Genomic DNA, 17,816 nt, shown 5'->3' on the forward strand with positions numbered 1-17,816 from the left:
GAATGAACCGTAATAAACTCTCAAATATTAAGAATTTAATGTGCCCAAAGGTGTTTTGGCATGCAGACTGAAACAGCCAGGGATCAAACCACCAACCTTCTAATTAACAGATGACCTGCGCTGTCTCCTGAGCTACAGCCACCTCAGGTCGCTCCTGAATGAAGTGTGAGAAGCTTCTGATCTGTGCTAAGGACACAACAAACTGGACTTTTGTTCTGTGATCCGGTCCTCTTTTCAGATTAAAGCAAATTTTGTACTTCATTTGAAAATCCTGGAGGAAGAGTGGAGAGGCAGTAAGTCCAAGGTCTTTGAAGTCTAGTGTAAAGCCTGTGATGACTCTTGCACCATGTCCTTTGCTGGTATTTGTGGTGGTCGGTCCACTATTATAAAGTCAAAAGCCAAACTTTGCCATGTAATTTCAGAACACTTCATGCTTTAATCTGTTAACAAGCTATATGGAGATGGACTTTACCAAATGATTTTCTGGCCATATTCCCACTGGCCAGCCAACTCGCTCACACATGAACTCCACATGTTGGGAAAAAAAGACAAGAACCACCCAACCTCAAACTACAGATGAGCTGAAGACCGCTATCAAAGCAACCTAAGCTTTAATAACACCTCAGTCCCACAAGCTAATGAACTCCATTAATACAGTCAGTGTTTAAATGAGCAAACTTTTCAGATATTTCTGTAAATACTTTTCTGCTTGACCTTGGAAAATATTCTAATAATCTGAGATAATGGATTACCGATTTTTATGAGCCGCACGCTATGAAAGAGGTGTAACTATGGAAGGTGTTGGGATACTGAGTCGTTTTACCACAGGTAACCATTTACATATAAATGGTATGTTGAACATGGTACACTTGAGCTCCCCAGCCTCCCTCAGGATTCTTTTGAAGGCCTACCAGACGTGGGAATCGTCTTTACAGTACCACTTAGTACCCTTTCAAATGACATATGGCAAAACCAAATTTAAATTTTAGAATAAAAGAACCGTTAAGTCAAATATGCGTAACATATAGTCTATATAAGACACTTGAATTGAAAGATAAGCTCTTTTGGTATCTGACACTTTGCTTGTTGTCTGGTGTGGCTGTAGCTCAAGAGGTCATCTACTAAACAGAAGCTTGCATCCATCAGTGTGTAAATGTTGGATATACTACTTATAAGTACTTAAGCATAGGGAAGAAAAGCACTTGGGTGAATGAGACATGATGTATAAAGTGCTTGGATTGTTCAGGTAGAATAGCAAAGCACTATATAAGAACTTGATTACCATCTATTTTATTGTAGGATCTTTACCTTATGAAGTGCTTGAGGTGACTGTTGTTGTGATTTGGTTCTATATAAGTGAAAGTGAATTGAAACTCTTTGCTCGTAACATCTACCAGTTCAAAAGTGAAACACTTCAGAGAAAGGCCTGCAGTCTGGCCCCATCCAAAACCACTTTTGATGACTGATAATCTCCATTAGTGACTCACTTTACATGCACACACAGGATTGACTGTATTGCGTATTGATGTGTGAGGAAGAGTTCATATAAGAAGAATTGCAGTAGGAGAAACCAATAATAAAAGATCTCTAACCGACTGCATCTTATCTTTATTTTCCACCACCGAACGAGTCCTATTATAAGAGTCCATTCATACTGAAGAGGTCGTATTTAATCAACGCACAGTTTAATGTGCTCAAAGAGATGATTGTGTACACTCTAATCATCCATTGAGCTGTTTGTTGATCATCAGGCTGTGAAAGTAGGGTGCAAATAATTATTCAGCATGTGATTTCCATGACGCAGGAGTGTGATTGTGAACCCTCCACCCTGGGGGAAGAAGTGTCAGCTTCTCCTGAAGTATTTCTCCCTTTACTGTATCCTCTGCTCTCTGGGTTCCAGTGCGTCACGAGTCTCCGGTCTTTGGCTTCTCTTTCATGTCTGTGCATTGAGACAAATCTGAGAGGTAAAAGAGTTGGTTACTAAAGGAAAACAGGAGAAAAAAAAAAGACATCCACAGGCTGACACGTCACATCGGATGCGATATTGTCAAGCTGAAAAAAATCTATGAAAAAGGAGGTTTGATTGTTGGTTCGCTAGCTGTGAGCGCAGATAGAACCAGAATGAAACGTCAGAATTAGTCCAAACAAGTCCAGGCAGCAACCTCCTGGGGTCCGTTCTTCGTACCTCGCTTACTACATCCAAGATCAAATCATCGCGCCAACTTTGAGCTCGCTATTCCGGTTCTCCGAACACACCTGTTGTTGACGATTAGTACAGCTGGATGACGTAATGTGAGATCACTGGGTGGCTTAAAAGGGGCTACGCATCGATAGTAGAAACATTGATCGGCAACCCTTTGATTGGTCGGCGAAAATGTCGAAGGAGCGCGTTCAGTATTTTTCGGCAGCAGAGCAAGAACTCTTGATTGAAGGATTTCAGGAGTTTCAGAGTTTAATTAAAACGCAAGGGAACACTGCAAAGGCTGCAAAAGCAAGGAGAGAGGGCTGGCAGAAAGTTGCTGACAAATTAAACTCGTAAGTAATTTAATAATAATAATAATAATAATAATGGATTGGATTTATATAGCGCTTTTCAAGGCACTCAAAGCGCTTTACAATACCACTATTCATTCACTCTCGCATTCACACACTGGTGGAGGCAAGCTACGGTTGTAGCCACAGCTGCCCTGGGGCAGACTGACAGAAGCGAGGCTGCCATATCGCGCCATCGGCCCCTCTGGCCAACACCAGTAGGCGGTAGGGTACATTTATTATATTACATTATATCCTCTTTCACATTAGAGCCACGACAGGACCCACTAGAACATGGGAACAAGTAAAAGTGAAATATAAGAATATTCTACAGAATGGTAATATTTATCACTTATATTGCTTTTAGTCTCTTGAAAAGAGACCCTGAAATAATCTGTTTGTTTATAACAGCAACCAAGAAAAGGGCAGAGCAAAAAAAGACAGGTGGTGGTCCTGCACCCCCTCGTCAACAAGTTGGTTAAGTAAATAATATCCTCACGGGAAAATCGATATCTCTCTATGAGCACACTGTCGCGCTGAGCTAAAGGATCCTGTCTATCCCGCAATATACGCTGAATTCTGAAAACTCTCCTTATCAATCTTGCACCTTCCGCAATGGGCTGCTCGGTAAACGGACAGGACATGGCTGTGACAGACTTCCCAAATCCACCTTCGCTTTTATAGCCGTGGTCTCTCATCTTGATTGCACGAAGTAATTTACTATTACAACTCTAAAATATGAATTACATCTGAAATAACCAAATACATGAAATAGAATGATTAATAGTACATTTCCCTTTTTTTAGGAAATGACCTGTATGTATCTGTGTGAAATCAATAACAGAATCAAATACTACATTATCTTTAGTTACATTGATAATATTTATTTATGGTGAAACAGTGGTAAAATATCGCTGTTGCTTTCGTATAAATGAAGCAGACATACCTGAGTGGCCGCGATCTAATCTTGTTTACATAAAGTAAGCCTGCTCCCGCGCAGGTTTACGCTTACGGATCTGTTGCTATGACAGCAAGTCCCGGATGAGCTTCGGGGAACCGAACGATCCAAGATCACGCGAAATCGTCAACAATCAAATCCAGCTAACTTAGCGAGGTACGAAGAACGGGCCCCAGGGCAGAAAATGTGACTGAAGCACAAGTGCCAAAATTGCAGTTCCTCTAATGGCCACTTGAGGCTGCCTTTTGTATTTTCAGATGGCATCACCAGTGTTTTGGCAAATCATTTAGTCTTTCTGCATGTATTTACCTGTGTGCTGGCTTCTGTGGATATTCTGGATATAGAGGAGCAGCAGGAACAGGCAGAAGCCGATAAAGGATGCTACTGTACCGCACAGCAGGAAGGAGTAGCTGCCCTGACTGTGGATCACCTGCAGGAGCCACACACATAAACACACATTGAGTTCCAAATCGCAAAGATCTCAGTGGTCAACCCTGGGAAGCAATGGAGCCACCAAGCAACGTTAGTGAGGCGCTTTAGCCTAATTCATGCAGACACAGCAGGCTACAGTCACTGCACAAATGCTCAGTAGTGACCTGAAAGCCTGTTCCCCAGTGAGGGGACATGCACTATTATATTACACTTATTTAAATGTTTCAGAAAGAAACGAGAAATTCATATAAAACACTGAATGTAAAAGCATTTTGTGAAAGTGAATGCTTTATAAAAATGTTCAGGAAGACAGAAGAGTCTCGAATCCCTTCTTACCGATCCAACAAGCAGCTGAAGCAGCATCTCCCCCGTGCTGGCACTCGTTACCAGCACTGTTGTGGCACAGCCTGTAACACACAATAAGCACACAGGAATAATCTACAGCTATGGGACAAAAGTTGCACACTGTAAAAGTGTACATGAGGCAATTAATTAAAAAAAAAAATCAATGCTTATTATTAAGTTATAATAATTAATAATCAAACAAATGAACAAATGTGTTAGATTATGATCATATGTGTGTGTTACATGGGGAGCAGGGTTTCTGTTTGTTTATATTAAACACTTGATGTAAAATATATCGAGAAATTTAAATTAATTTGAATATTATAATAAAAACTGGATGACATAAAAATTGTAAAAACTAATGAGAGTATAAATGAATCAGTAAGATCTGATCATTAAGAACTAATAATAAATCATACTTGAAGACAAACATGTATATTTAAACAATCTTTGTCTGTTTTGGGGGAAATTATTACACTCAAGTGCAGGAATGTGGGGAAAACCCTCAACAGAACTGTAGAAACACAGTTATTTATGATGCGTATTATAAACAGAACATCAATATTTTATTTTTACATGTAAAAATGCTGCATGGATCTACATTTTTATGTGATAGTTTTAATTTCATGTATTATAAATCTCTCCTTCTGCTGCCTTTGTGGCATGAAATTCAAAGTGAGCACATATTTTCATGCCCACAGTTTGATCTGCTCTTCATCCAATATTGTATTTATATGTTTTGCAAACAAGTTATTCTGTTTTACACTTTCACTGTTAACTTTTCTGTAACTGAGTGTCATCAGGAATGATTTTACTCATTTCCTACTGGTTTACAATATATATAAGGTTACTTATGCAGCAAATGCAGTATGCACCCTGGTGCAGTGAAAAAGTATTTGTCCTCTTTCTGACCGTTGTTTTCTTTTTCTACAAATCCTAACAAAGACAGAAATATTACAAATGAAAATACTTCAGTGAGCAAACTGTATGAACGCTGACCTTAACTGTTCTTTACGTGTTTGTCTGCATTCCTTTGTGACCTGAATAAGCGAGTGCGCTCTTATTTTGATAGGAGTTATTTTTTCCTCCTGTGAAGGTTCACCACTGTTCAACATTATATCCATTTTTGGAAATTAGCTCTATCAAAGTCATAGAAAAGACCGTTCTAGACTGATTTTGTTTCTCTTCTTGAGATTCTTTACATTTTGGCATGAAGTGTTGCTCTATGAGAACTTCACTTGGTCAGATTCTATTTTTTATTTTTTGATTCAACAGGTCTGGCAGTAATCAGGCCAGAGTATGGCAAAACAAACTGAATTTAATTTCATAAGCCACTCTCTGTTGGGGAGGTTACTTTTTTAAACCGGGCCAGGTAGGGTTGGGAAGCCTTTTCCCTTTAATAAATGAAATCGTCGGGTTATCTTAGCCTAATATTAACAATGACTGTTTGATGGCTGTACTCCTGTGAGGCACTGACGATGTGTGTGTACCTTTGTATTCTAATATGTCCTCTGTGAAGGCTAACACAGAGGGGAACACACTGCTGATGCACAGGCCCAACACACAGGTGCCAAAGAACAGAAACACAGAGCTGGTGTAGAAGATTAACAGCAGGCACTGAACCAGTATGACTCCCACCTGAGAAACACACACACACACACACACACACACACACACACACACACACACACACACACACACACACACACACACACACACACACACACACACACACACACTAAATATAAAATATACATAAACAGAAAGAACAGAGAGTTACCTCTCTGCACAGACGTTGATGGAAATGTACACATACTGTTGTAAAGTGGAAATAACAGGTGACTGGATTTGAAAGCTTAGACTAACACTGGAAAGTCCTGCTAAAGGTTAAAAGGGAACTAAGTGCTGCCAAAACCCGGCTTCAGTCTAACACTCGACCAGCTGAGATATTCAACACATAACAGAGAGCCTGTTGTGACGAACAATTAGAAAAAGCAAAAAAAACTAGAAACCATTACAGGTTAAAACCTGTAAACACGATCATTTAAAATCACCTCGGGCTCCAGGAAACTGTAGAATTTTTTTTTTTTGCATTTCATACAATTTTGTTGTTGTTAAACAAAATTAATAAAGACAAAAAAACAACAGTAACACTGTTTGCATGAGAAAGGCAAACTTTATGTTCAGGCTAACACTGCAGAAAACTGATAATAACAATCCTTACTTATGAGAGCAAGCAGGACGGCATTTATACGTTTGTAATGGTCTGCTTGTCCACAGAGACACTACAATGCCGAAACTGAGTGGAATGAATCAGACTGATGTGGTAAAGTGAGACTGAACCAGGTTAGCTCAGACACACTGTGTGTACCCACTCAGACAACAATCCTCTTCTCGGTGGCTGCATTCCCACCCTGTTCAAATATTTGGTTTGAACTGTCGTAAGACAAACGTCTTATAGCTTTAAGAGGAATAAAGCCTGACCCCTGATGGTCACCTCTGCTTTTCCTGCCCTGTGATATCTGTGTTCATGCAGGTTTGTCCTTCAGACACGTGTCCATACCAGACTGACGGTGAGCAGCTTGGGTGCCGTGTATCTGTAGGACAAGTACATTGAAGCTAGTCTTCCCACGGTGATCGCGGCCCAGAATATGCTGTCCAGACAGCCTGCCATCTTATGGCCCATCAGCAGAGGAGGGGAGACGGCGTAGGTGTAGACGAAGCCAGCATAAGAGCCCTGCGGGACAAGAAACCCGGCTGGAGGTCAGTTAGATCAGGCCCAGGAACAAATTTTGTCGCTCACTTTTTTCCCTGTTCTCATTGGTAACATATAATCAGATCAAATAAGGCACCATAATATCTGAGCCTTGTTCTTAAAGCTTTATATTGCCTGTTTACACTGGATTCACACACAGCCTTCAGCCGGTCACTCTAATAATGACGTTTCTTAAGGAAACTCAGTGTAAAGGTGCTCTTTTATGTATGATTTCTTACCACATTTATAGAAGCAATATCCCTTCCCAGGATATTGCTTCTATAAATATAACACGGGTGCAATATAATATATAACACAGTGTAATAAACAGTCATGATGTCACAAGTGCAAACTTTCTATTTTAACGGTGACGGTACATCGATGTACTGCTCTGTGTTGCTCCTAAGCAGAGTCTTAGTCGATTAGATGTTTTAATACAGCAAAGCCAAAAGCACTGAAGCTCTCACATATCACGATCCTGTTTTGCTGTTTCTTGTGTAAAAGGTTATTCTTGGATTGTTCCCATTTTACTTGGGTTCATGTGTAATTGTGTGTGGTGTTAGCTGGAAGCCTTACTATAATCCCATCTGTGATAAAGAGGATAGCTCCTCCTAGAGCGTGGATGATGAAGAAAGTAGCAGAGCGATCCCGGAGTTTGGCAGGGTTACAGCAGCTAAACACACTCCCATGTCCTGGGGAGACAGTCACACTCAGAGGTCTGCACTTTCATCTCAGCAAAGTTGTCACACAGACACACAAACACGTGTGCACTACCTTGGTCCGTGTCCCCCGTGGGGCTCCTGTTGGAGTCTGCATCAAGCAGACGTGGACTGCTTCTGGAGCAAGGCAGCAATCGCTCATGGGACATCAATGCGAGCACTGCCGCTGGGACAGGGAGCTGTCAAAACACACACAAACACACAGACACACAATGAGAACGTTGTTCACCAAATGAAGAGGTAACACTTCCTGTTTGTATGTTTGTGAGAACCTCTTCTCACAAACATACAATCTTCTTTTCTTGTCGTCAGCTTGAAACTGATCCAGCACACTCTGAAAATGCTGCACGCAGTGATGGGGAAGTCTGTTTACTTCATCTGAACTGCTGTTACTTCTAACCCAGATAAACTGTAAACAAGAGGTTTAGGCAACTCTGAGGAGCAGCAGTGCTATCTGGAAATGTCATTATATCATTAACTTCCATTTGAGCCATTTTCATGTGAAATTGTTCAGCACTACTCGGGAAATCTAGTCATGGGATACATCAGTGATTTCATTATGGGGAAGAAGACTACGCCAAAAATCAGTGCAGATTGTTTTGTTTCTTCGCCGCCAGCACCCCGAGCTAATTACTCGACCAAGCTAAACATTTAACTTAGGTACAAACTTACAAACAAATTCAGTGTTTAAGAGAAAGCTGATTATATTTCTTACACTGTTCTAGTAGCATGTTTGACTACTCTACTAACAATTTTTATTTAACCTTTATTTTACCAGGAAAAGTCCCATTGAGATTAAAAACCTCTTTTTCAAGGGAGTCCTGGCCAACAATGAGGCAAACATGTCAAACAGGGGCTCTTTGTTCATTCAGAACCACACCTGACTAGTGTTCTATTCATAAGAGGATCCCATTCACAACACACAACAGACAGCTTAGATTAACTTTCAAGATCATGTATTATGTAACTATGTGTTTGCATTATTCACATCATGTACTGTACCATGGGAAAGTATGTGCCCCTTCATGACTTTTTTTTGCATATTCATCACATGTACACTAGCGGTCAAAAGTCTGGACACGCCTTCTCATTTAATGGTTATTCTTTATTTTTACTACTTTCTACATTGTGATACAAAGTGAAGACATCAAATATATGAAGCAAGATACATAGAATTATCTAGCAAAGAAAAAAATTGATCAGTAACACTGTGTATTATATTTTAAGATTGTTGAAGATTGCTTTGTTGACAGTGCTCCAAACCGTTGGCCTTCTCTCAGTGACATCATGATGTAGTCACCTGAAATGGTTATCACGACAGGTGTGCCTTGTCACGGTTCATTTCTGGAATTTCAAACTTTCTTAATGGGGTTGGGAGCATCAGTTCTATTATCTAGAAGTCAGGTTGGTACACGGCTGGCAGCTCTATTTGACAACTGTTAGAATTCATATTATGGCAAGAACCAGTCAGCTACTGTCAGGTCAGTCTGGAAATGTTCTAAAACTGAATGCGTCCCCAAGTGCAGTCGCAAAAACCATCAAGTGCTACGAGGAAACTGGCTCACATGAGGACCGCCCCAGGAAAGGAAGACCAAGAGTCAGCTCTGCTGCTGAGGATACATTCATCCAAGTCACCAGCCTCAAAAAGTTCAGAGGAGACTGTGAATCAGACCTTTATGGTCAAATAGCTGCTAAGAAACCACTACTAAGGAAAAGCAACAAGCAGAAGATATTTGTTTGGGCCAAGAAACACAAGGAGTGGACATTAGACCAGTGGAAATCTGTGCTTTGGTCTGATGAGTCCAAATTTGACATCTTTGGTTCCACCTGCCGTGTCTTTGTGCGATGCAGAACAGGTGAACGGATGGTCTCTACATGCATGGCTCCCACTTTGAAGCATGGAGGAGGAGTTGTGATGATGTGGGGTGCTTCACTGGTGACACTGTTGGGGATTTATTCAAAACTGAAGGCACACTGAACCAGCATGGCTACCACAGCATCCTGCAGCGACATGCCATTCTATCCAGTTTGCATTTAGTTGGACCATCGTTAATTTTTCAACAGGACAATGATCCCAGATCAGACCAGATGGCCTGGCCTCCACAGTCACCTGACCTTAACCCAATTGAGATGGTTTGGGATGAGATGGAAGGCAAACAGGCCAACAAGTGCTCAGCATCTCTGGGAACTCCTTCAAGACTGTTGGAAAATCATTTCAGGTGACGACCTCATGAAGCTCATCGAGAGTCTGCAAAGCAGCAATCAAAGCAAAGGGTGGCCCTATGTGAAAAAGTAATGGTTTCTTAAACCTAATAACTGGTGGCGCCACAGACACACTGGACAGTTTTCAAGCATTAACAGCTGTTTAAGGACATTTCAAGACATCAGTCAAATCTAAGTCTGGATTTTGACTAGGTCACTGTAAAACAGTTTTTTAGCCATTCATAGGTGTGTTATATTATTTTGAACCATTACCCAAGAGCACTTGAGTTTTAGGAGATGGAGGGATGGCCGGACATTTGCCTTCAGGATGCTCTGTTAGAGAGCAGAATTCATGGTTCCACCAATTACAGCAAGTCATCCATGTTCTGAAGCAGCAAAGCAGGCCTAGACCAGCACCATGTTTGACTGCTGGTATGATGTTCTTTTTATGAAATGCTGTGTTAGTTTTACACCAGATATGATGGGACTCAAAGCTTCCAGAAAGTTCAGCTTTTATCTCATCAATCCAGAAAGGGATTTTTTTGATTCAGTGGGTCTGGAAGTAATTAAGCCTGGTTACTGTAAGAGAAATTGACCTTCTTTCCAAAAAATGTATTTAATCATGACTTAAAAACTCTGTTGTATTTTCTCGGGTTATCATTGCCTAATATTTACATTGGTTTGATAATCTGAAACATTTAAGTGTGAAAAATATACAAAAATTAAGAAATCAAGGATCATCACATTGAACTCACATTGATAAGAGCCATGATCCAGAAAGCATACGACACCCTGGTGACGACAACCCCGTCAGTATACAGACGAAAGTGAGAGATGGTGTGCAGTGCTGCTCCATGGCCAGCGAGGGTGCTGCGGAGATGCTGTAGGTTCCTGGGAGAGGATGAGTTGGTGGTCAAGTTAGTTCCCAGCACACAGCTGTCCTCAGCCAGGAAGGGATCGGCCACCAGGGGACTGACCAGTGCCCCAAGGCCTGTGAAGAAATGCAAGGCCTAGCAAGAGACACGAACAGCAGCCTCCGTTATTCAAATTAAGAGGATCTAGCAGTCTAGGAGTCAGAACTTTCAAGATTAAAACAAAGTTTTGTTTTTACTTTTTAAAATAGTGCACCCTCCTCCAGCCCTGCATGTACTTATTCATTTATTTTAGCTGGCATTGTACTAAACTGCATTTCGTTGCCCTGTACCTGTGCATGTGCAATGACAATAAAGTTGAATTCTATTCTATCAGCCAGATCTGTACAATTAATACAATTTTAAACTCAATCACAATTTTGGTTTCCAACAATCATATGAGCATGATCAAGCGATATTTAAAAAGCATGCTCTGTTGACCAAATCAGCCGCTGACCAATTATCACAGCTGTTCCCTGAACCACACAGCTTGAAGTTTCTTGGAATAGTCTGGACAAATACACGGCATCAGAGACAGGACGGAATTACAGACTTTATATTATTTGTCTGCAAAGACTAACTTATTAGCATAATGTAGCACAACGTAAAGGTGAAATGAAGTGAAAGTGTCCTTCTGAATTAATTTTGTGCTACATTTTGGTGTGTTCTGTTTTTCTTACATGTATTTTCTACTTTTCTTCTAAGAGATGCTCAGCTCAATAATGAAGAGATGTTATATTTGTGCTAAGATTTATACAGACGTTGAGATGTGAAAGCAGTATTCAATTTATATGAAAGTGCAATAAAAAGACACTTTGTCTCTAAAGACTTTTAATAATCACTACAAATAAAAGTAATTTCAAGACTGAACAAAATAATTGTGATAATCATTCTTGCCATAATCGTGCAGGCTTAGTGCGGTGTGTCAAGGGCAGTGTGATAAGGGGTCATTTGCAATGACAAGCAAACAGGATTTTCACCTGACTGTGCAGGCGCCTGGTTTCTGTTGGCACGATGAATGTAAGTCACACATTCACTCTCCTTTTAACCTAGTTTGGCCTCCTAATGAGCCCAATGAAAGGAATCCAAACAGTAAACAAATGAGTAACCTATAAAATCCATGAAAATCCAGACACAAAACCATGTGACTGTTTGACTAAATAAAAATGCTCATTAAGGCACCATTATTCTCAGTTACTCCCCTTACTTTTTTCAACAAGGCTATGTCAAAGAGTGATTTTCTTTTTTTTTTCCCAAATTGACCGACAGCAGCTTTTTAACTGCACCGACACAAATACACAGACACATCAACATCTTAGTGACCTGCAGGAAGATGGCAGAGTCCTTCTGGTACAGCTTCACTAGCTGCAGGTTGGCGATGGTGTCGATCACACCCATGGCTTTGCCAGCCAGCGCCATGGCGATGGACAGCAGTATGACGTGGTGACATAGTGGTATGACGGCAAACACCAGCGAGATGATGAGGGTGCAGATGAAGAGGGCTAAGAGCGAGGACTTAAGGCTAAAAAAAAAAAAAAAGAGGGAGCAGAGGATAGAATACACATCCTGTGTACACATGATAGAGTTTTGTTTGAATAAATAAACAACTTCTTATGCTCTACTAACCTAAAACTAAAGGAAAATACCAACAATAATCCTCCGCCTACATTCACACCTACTTACTGCTGCAGTAAAGTCACCTTGATGGTCTGTCGCTTAAAACATATTTACCTAGCCAAAATTATCACAGCCACACCCCCCTCCCCACACCCCACACACACACACACACACACACAACACACACAGCTTCAGCAAACCTACATCTTATCTTCACCTTACATTCCCCTTCTTCTCTTTCAGCTTGGCCCAGATAATCCTCTGTTAGCTGCAGGGACATTCACAAAAACCACCAGAGGGTGAAAAACCAGCAGCAAAAATAATGAATCACACCTGCTGAGTTTGTAAAGGCTTCCACTTTAAATTATATAGATGTACTGTTTAAGGCTTCCAAAGTGCACACAAACACATCCAGGATTAGCTTTTGGGAAATGAATTCACCTACGCAGGTGTGCAAGGTGAGCAGCAAACACAATAAAGATAAAGGAGCTTTCTCAACAGTGATAATGAAAAAACAGTGTAGGTGCACTAAAAGATAATGGTTAAAAAAAACAAATGTCCAAGAAACATGGTTGGCTGTTTAACCTCTTAACAGCCACTTGACTTTGCTTTAGCCACATGCAAAACAGGCCCGTTTTCAGAAGCTGAAGCTGGATCACAGCTGAACATTTCAAACTCACTGTTCCTGAACCATTTTGTCTTTGTGGCAGGGTGCATTATTCTGCTGAAAGAGGCCACAGCCATCAGGAAAACCCCATGAAACGTGGTGGGCGTGGTCCTCGACAATGCTTAGCTAGGTGGTACAAGTAAAATCCACATGGATGGCAGGACCCAAGGTTTCCCAGCAGAACATTGACATTACCTTTCTAGCGGCTTGACTTCTTTCTACAGTGCATCCTGGTGCCTGGGTTAGGGTTATGTAAGCATTCGGCAGTGGACAGGGGTCAGCTCTTCTCTTGTATCTGACCACATAGGCCAACCACTAACATGCATCACTGAGACTTGGCCAACCATGACTCAGTCTCTGGTTCACCACTGTTCCTTCCTTGGACTCCCTTTCATAGAGACTGGGAAAATCCCACAAGAGTTACAGTTTTGGAGATGCTCTGACCCAGTCATTTAGGCATAACAATTTGACCTTATATGTGCCTATTTTTCCAACTGCTTTTTGCAATGTGCCAAAATTCTTGTGGATTATTTAAACATACAGTACTGTAGGTTATTAAATATTATTTTATATTAATAGTTCCCTCCTTATTCAATCATAAATTAACTGTGATTAACTACATTTTTTGGAAAGCTAATCTCTGGTTCAACAGCCACACTATCCTGAGTACTGCCAGACCTGCTCACTGAAGTAGAAAATGTATGTATGTATGTATTAAGTGAAGTAAGCTGAAAGATCTCTAAGAGCAACACATCATTGCACAAAGAAACATCCAGAACAACTCAGCCAGGATGTCTCAAAAGTCTCACTTGTCTCAGTTAAGGTCAGTTTTGATGATTTAACAATAAGAAAGAGACTGGGCTTCCATGGGAACGTTCCAAGGTTCCAAAGGCTTTTTCCCATTAACCAAAAAACCCCAACATTCAGTGAAAGGAACTCCTAATGCTTCAGCATACCAAGACATTTTGGACAATTTTTGGACAATTATATACTCCCAAGTTTGTGGGAACGGTTTGGAGATGGCTCCTTCCTGTTCAAACATGACTGTGCACCACTGCACAAAGCAAGGTCCATAAAGACACGGACGAGTTAGTTTGATGTGGAAGAACTTAACTGGCCTGCACAAAGTCCTCAAATCAACCTGACAGAACACGTTTGGGATGAGTTAGAGAATCAGTGTCTGGCCCCACAAGTGTGATTCTGGAAAAATGGTCAGAAATCCCCACAAAAACGAAACCTTGGTGAAGCTGTTATAGCTGCAAACAGCGGCTGACATCATATTAAGCTCTATGGATTAAGAATGGGATGTCACAGACGAGTGAATGTGTTTGGCATCATACTGTATGTCCATTGTGTCCCAACACATGTAGATTTCCATTTCACACAATCTGTCGTTCCTGCTCAGTGGCCGGAAATTTCAAACAGAGATGTGAACCAAAACTCTGTCATTTGCATGGCATAGATCTGCCAGTCAAATACAATATTCAGTCCAACTGTCACAGGTGAAAGTCTAGCTGCAAAATTATTTCAACACTATTGTTAATCAGGAACAAAACATTTCATACTGAGCCGTCCATCAAGTCCACAATATTTTGCAAACTCTCAACTTCAGTCACTAAAAAGAAAAAAAGAAAAGAAAAAAAATCCCATTTGGTGTAATAATTCATCTGCTCAGTTATTTTATCTGTGCATTCATAAACATGAACTCTCGTTTGAATGTGTTTATTTACAATGTAACTTTATTCTGTTTTAGGGCCAAAAAGCAAGCTTTAAAGGTAGCAGAGATATCAGCAAAGGCACGTCTTTGTTACCCACAGGGTTAGTTACTGTATATGGCTCTGTACTCTGTGAAACTCTAAACCACTGTCCTGCTCAAATGTGAGAACCAGTTATTCTGCCAGAACAAGAACACTGATATCACTGCAGGTAAGTCCTGTAATTAGAAGACGCAGGTGAATTAGAGGACATAAGTGACATAACTGACTTAAACTTAACAGGTAAACTCGTCCTCTTTTCCTTATTTAAAAACTTTGAACTTTTTTTAGCTGCTTTCATGGTTAAGTGGCTCCCTAAAACTTAACTGAAGCTGAAGATCCAAACATGCCACGCCACCCACTGTGGCACCCCCTTGTGAATAAGTGTATTTTCAACATGTAACAGAAGGCTAATAAGACATTAACTAGTTTAACAATTGTGGTTTTGGTATCTAGAAAGGCTCCTGCAGGCAGTTGTGCTTGTAGTGCACTCACAGAAACCCTGATAACAGACCCACCTGAGAGAGTAGCCTCTCCTATAACCACTGACGTCAGTGGCTTCAGCTTTGCAGCCAGCAGTTTATTCAGATCATGCTTTTAGTACAAACCAGGTTCTTTTAGGAAATGTGTGGAACCGCGCATAGATTGAAAATAGTTCATAGTAACTCCCTTTGCCGCACAGCTGGGACCTGTAAAGGTGAAGTATATGATCCTTTGTTTATTATAAAGTCCATCACTGACATGTAAACTATGTTATCCTACACACTCCTTGGGTGTGGGTTCACATGGACCCTGTTAGAAACCGTCCCAGTGGGCTTGTGTCTAACCCATCACACATGCAGAGTGAGAGAGGATTCACAGCTGAGCTCTGATAACAAACACAAGTCAAAGCACTGATGACTGGCAGAGGACGCACTGGATGAAACACAGTGAGGTGTTTTACATGTGAAGCTAGACCTCGTGAAAACACTCTGTGTTCACTAACCAGACTCACGTTTTCTTAAACAGTCCTCCCACGCTGCTGCCCACCAGCAGAAAGAACTGCTGAGACACAAACACCCAGGTGATCTGCTGCAGGGTCGACTGGGTCTGACACCTCAGGTCCAGGATAGTGGGTCCCAGGAAGGCGATGCACAGGCCGAAGCTGAAGAACACGCTCCAGTAGGTGAGAGTCTGTGGCCAGTGGCGCTTAAACAGCAACCAGATCCGCTCGTCTAGCAGCATCGTTAACACGTCTGAGCAGACGGAAGTCCTGAGAGCCCTCACAGCTGCCAGCTGCTCATATCTACAGAGCCGGCTCCTTCACACTGAACTGAACACACTGCCAGCCGACAAAGTAAACAGAGTGCGAGCAGTCAGCCGAGGCGTCCTCCACTGCTGTGCCAGCGAGCTTGTAGTGAAAATCACGTTGATTGGCTGTCGAAAGCACCGCCCTCATGATAATGATCCGTTTTGTCTCATCCGAGATCCGTTTTCTGTGAGGACAGAAACGTCTAAAAGTTGTTGTGGTCCTTCCTGGAGGGTCGACGGAATTCTCATGTGACTGTCGTTACAGGAGGCTGTGCAGGCATGCCTGTAGGATTCAAAGCAACATTCCTCAAAGACAAACCATACATGATGCAGATGATGACATTAAACGGCGTATAGAACTGGAAGAAGAAACAAATCATAGTTAATCCATTTGAGCCCAGATGCTTTTTTACTGTCAGGAAAACTATGTCAGAGTCAGTGTTGACCTTCAGCAGGAACCTTCCTCAGTGTGAAAGTCACCGTGAGCTCTTTTGAAATATATATTTTGCAATAACTATTCAATAATTTTATTTTAATATGTCATCTCAAATATTTCACCTACAAATAAAGAACTAATTACAGGTTTAACACAGGTATTTTTATTAAAGTAAGTTACAGCTGCTGCGGCGTGTTCTCGCCTCTACAACACAGATACGATATCTGATGTATGATCAATTTCAGAGTTGTGCAGGTCGTCCTATATCTTGTCTCAACTGTTTAGTTGTATCTTCCTTCTCTTCTGTAGTCCTACACAGACTACATAATGTCAAATATGACTTAAAAGGTTAAGCTAGAGCTTTCTCTAGTGCTGTGGTGTCAAACAGTCCACAAAGACTCCAATCTGGCCCACTGGATGACTTTGGAAAATCTGAAGGAGAACAGTAATTGGTGAAATATAATTATAATATTTTTGTTTATTTATTATTATATGTGGACTTCTTACACTCATATTTCTTCCAACAAAAAATCTGAGCCATAGGTCCCCAGGGTGAAACAGTTCCCTCAGTTTCCGGTGGAAATACATTGTTTCCTTTACTGAGAGACATGCGTAGCAGTAACATGCTCAGGGTTAGCTTTAGGGTTTGTGAGTGGGAGGGTGTAACTATAAAAGATGTGTCTTTCAAATAAAGCATCATACGTTCATTTTGGCCTTGAAGGTTTACCATTTTTCAAACGGGTGAAGATTTTGTAAAAAGAGGGGATATTAACGTCACCTAAACCCTAACCCTGATTCTTCATGGGTTGCCACTGACCTCGTGGACGCTGAAAGGTAAACTGTTAAACTCCTTAAATAATAGCTCATTTACGATGCTTTCCGTGGCATACAGGGCACAGTCGGATGTTTCTACATTAAGAAACACATTCATTCTCCCCGCTCTCTTCAGTCTCTCTCTGCTTTCCCCTCGCTGAGCAGGAAGAAGTTTCTGCCTGAGGCTTCTTCCTGCTAAAAGAGAGTTTTTCCTTCCCACTGTTGCCAAGTAATTGCTCATAGGGAGTTATCTGATTATCTCTATCATTTTAGGGTTTTACCTTACAATATAATGTCTCTGTTGGTGTGAATTGGTGATATATAGATAAAGTTGAATTGAATTGCAGGACTGGTTTGTACTGCATGGAGGATAAAAAGGAGCAGA

At 41.1% G+C, this 17,816-nt stretch overlaps 1 protein-coding gene across 1 annotated transcript; it reads right to left on the reverse strand.

Moving 5' to 3' along the window:
* Positions 1 to 184: 184 nt before the first annotated feature.
* On the reverse strand, positions 185 to 16,657 carry mfsd4aa (major facilitator superfamily domain containing 4Aa). The gene is made up of 10 exons (XM_040003335.1): positions 15,887 to 16,657; positions 12,178 to 12,376; positions 10,699 to 10,953; positions 7,797 to 7,920; positions 7,599 to 7,714; positions 6,831 to 7,004; positions 5,758 to 5,905; positions 4,259 to 4,329; positions 3,800 to 3,920; positions 185 to 1,957 (listed from the first exon to the last, which is right to left on the reverse strand). Exons 1-10 carry the CDS (start codon positions 16,114 to 16,116, stop codon positions 1,905 to 1,907), a joined length of 1,491 nt encoding a protein of 496 aa, XP_039859269.1. The 5' UTR covers positions 16,117 to 16,657; the 3' UTR covers positions 185 to 1,904.
* Positions 16,658 to 17,816: the final 1,159 nt, after the last annotated feature.

The sequence above is a fragment of the Simochromis diagramma genome, unplaced genomic scaffold (genome assembly GCF_900408965.1).
Source record: "Simochromis diagramma unplaced genomic scaffold, fSimDia1.1 OVJJ01000646.1, whole genome shotgun sequence".
NCBI classification, from domain to species: Eukaryota; Metazoa; Chordata; class Actinopteri; order Cichliformes; family Cichlidae; genus Simochromis; species Simochromis diagramma.

Excerpts from the sequence above, each read along its gene's own strand:
- mfsd4aa (XM_040003335.1), bottom strand. The coding sequence starts at position 16,116 with ATGCTGCTAGACGAGCGGATCTGGTTGCTGTTTAAGCGCCACTGGCCA. Across the intron at positions 7,715-7,796 it reads CACGGGGGACACGGACCAAG|GACATGGGAGTGTGTTTAGC; the intron begins GTAGTGCACACG and ends CTGTCTCCCCAG. Across the intron at positions 4,330-5,757 it reads GGACATATTAGAATACAAAG|GCTGTGCCACAACAGTGCTG; the intron begins GTACACACACAT and ends TGTGTGTTACAG.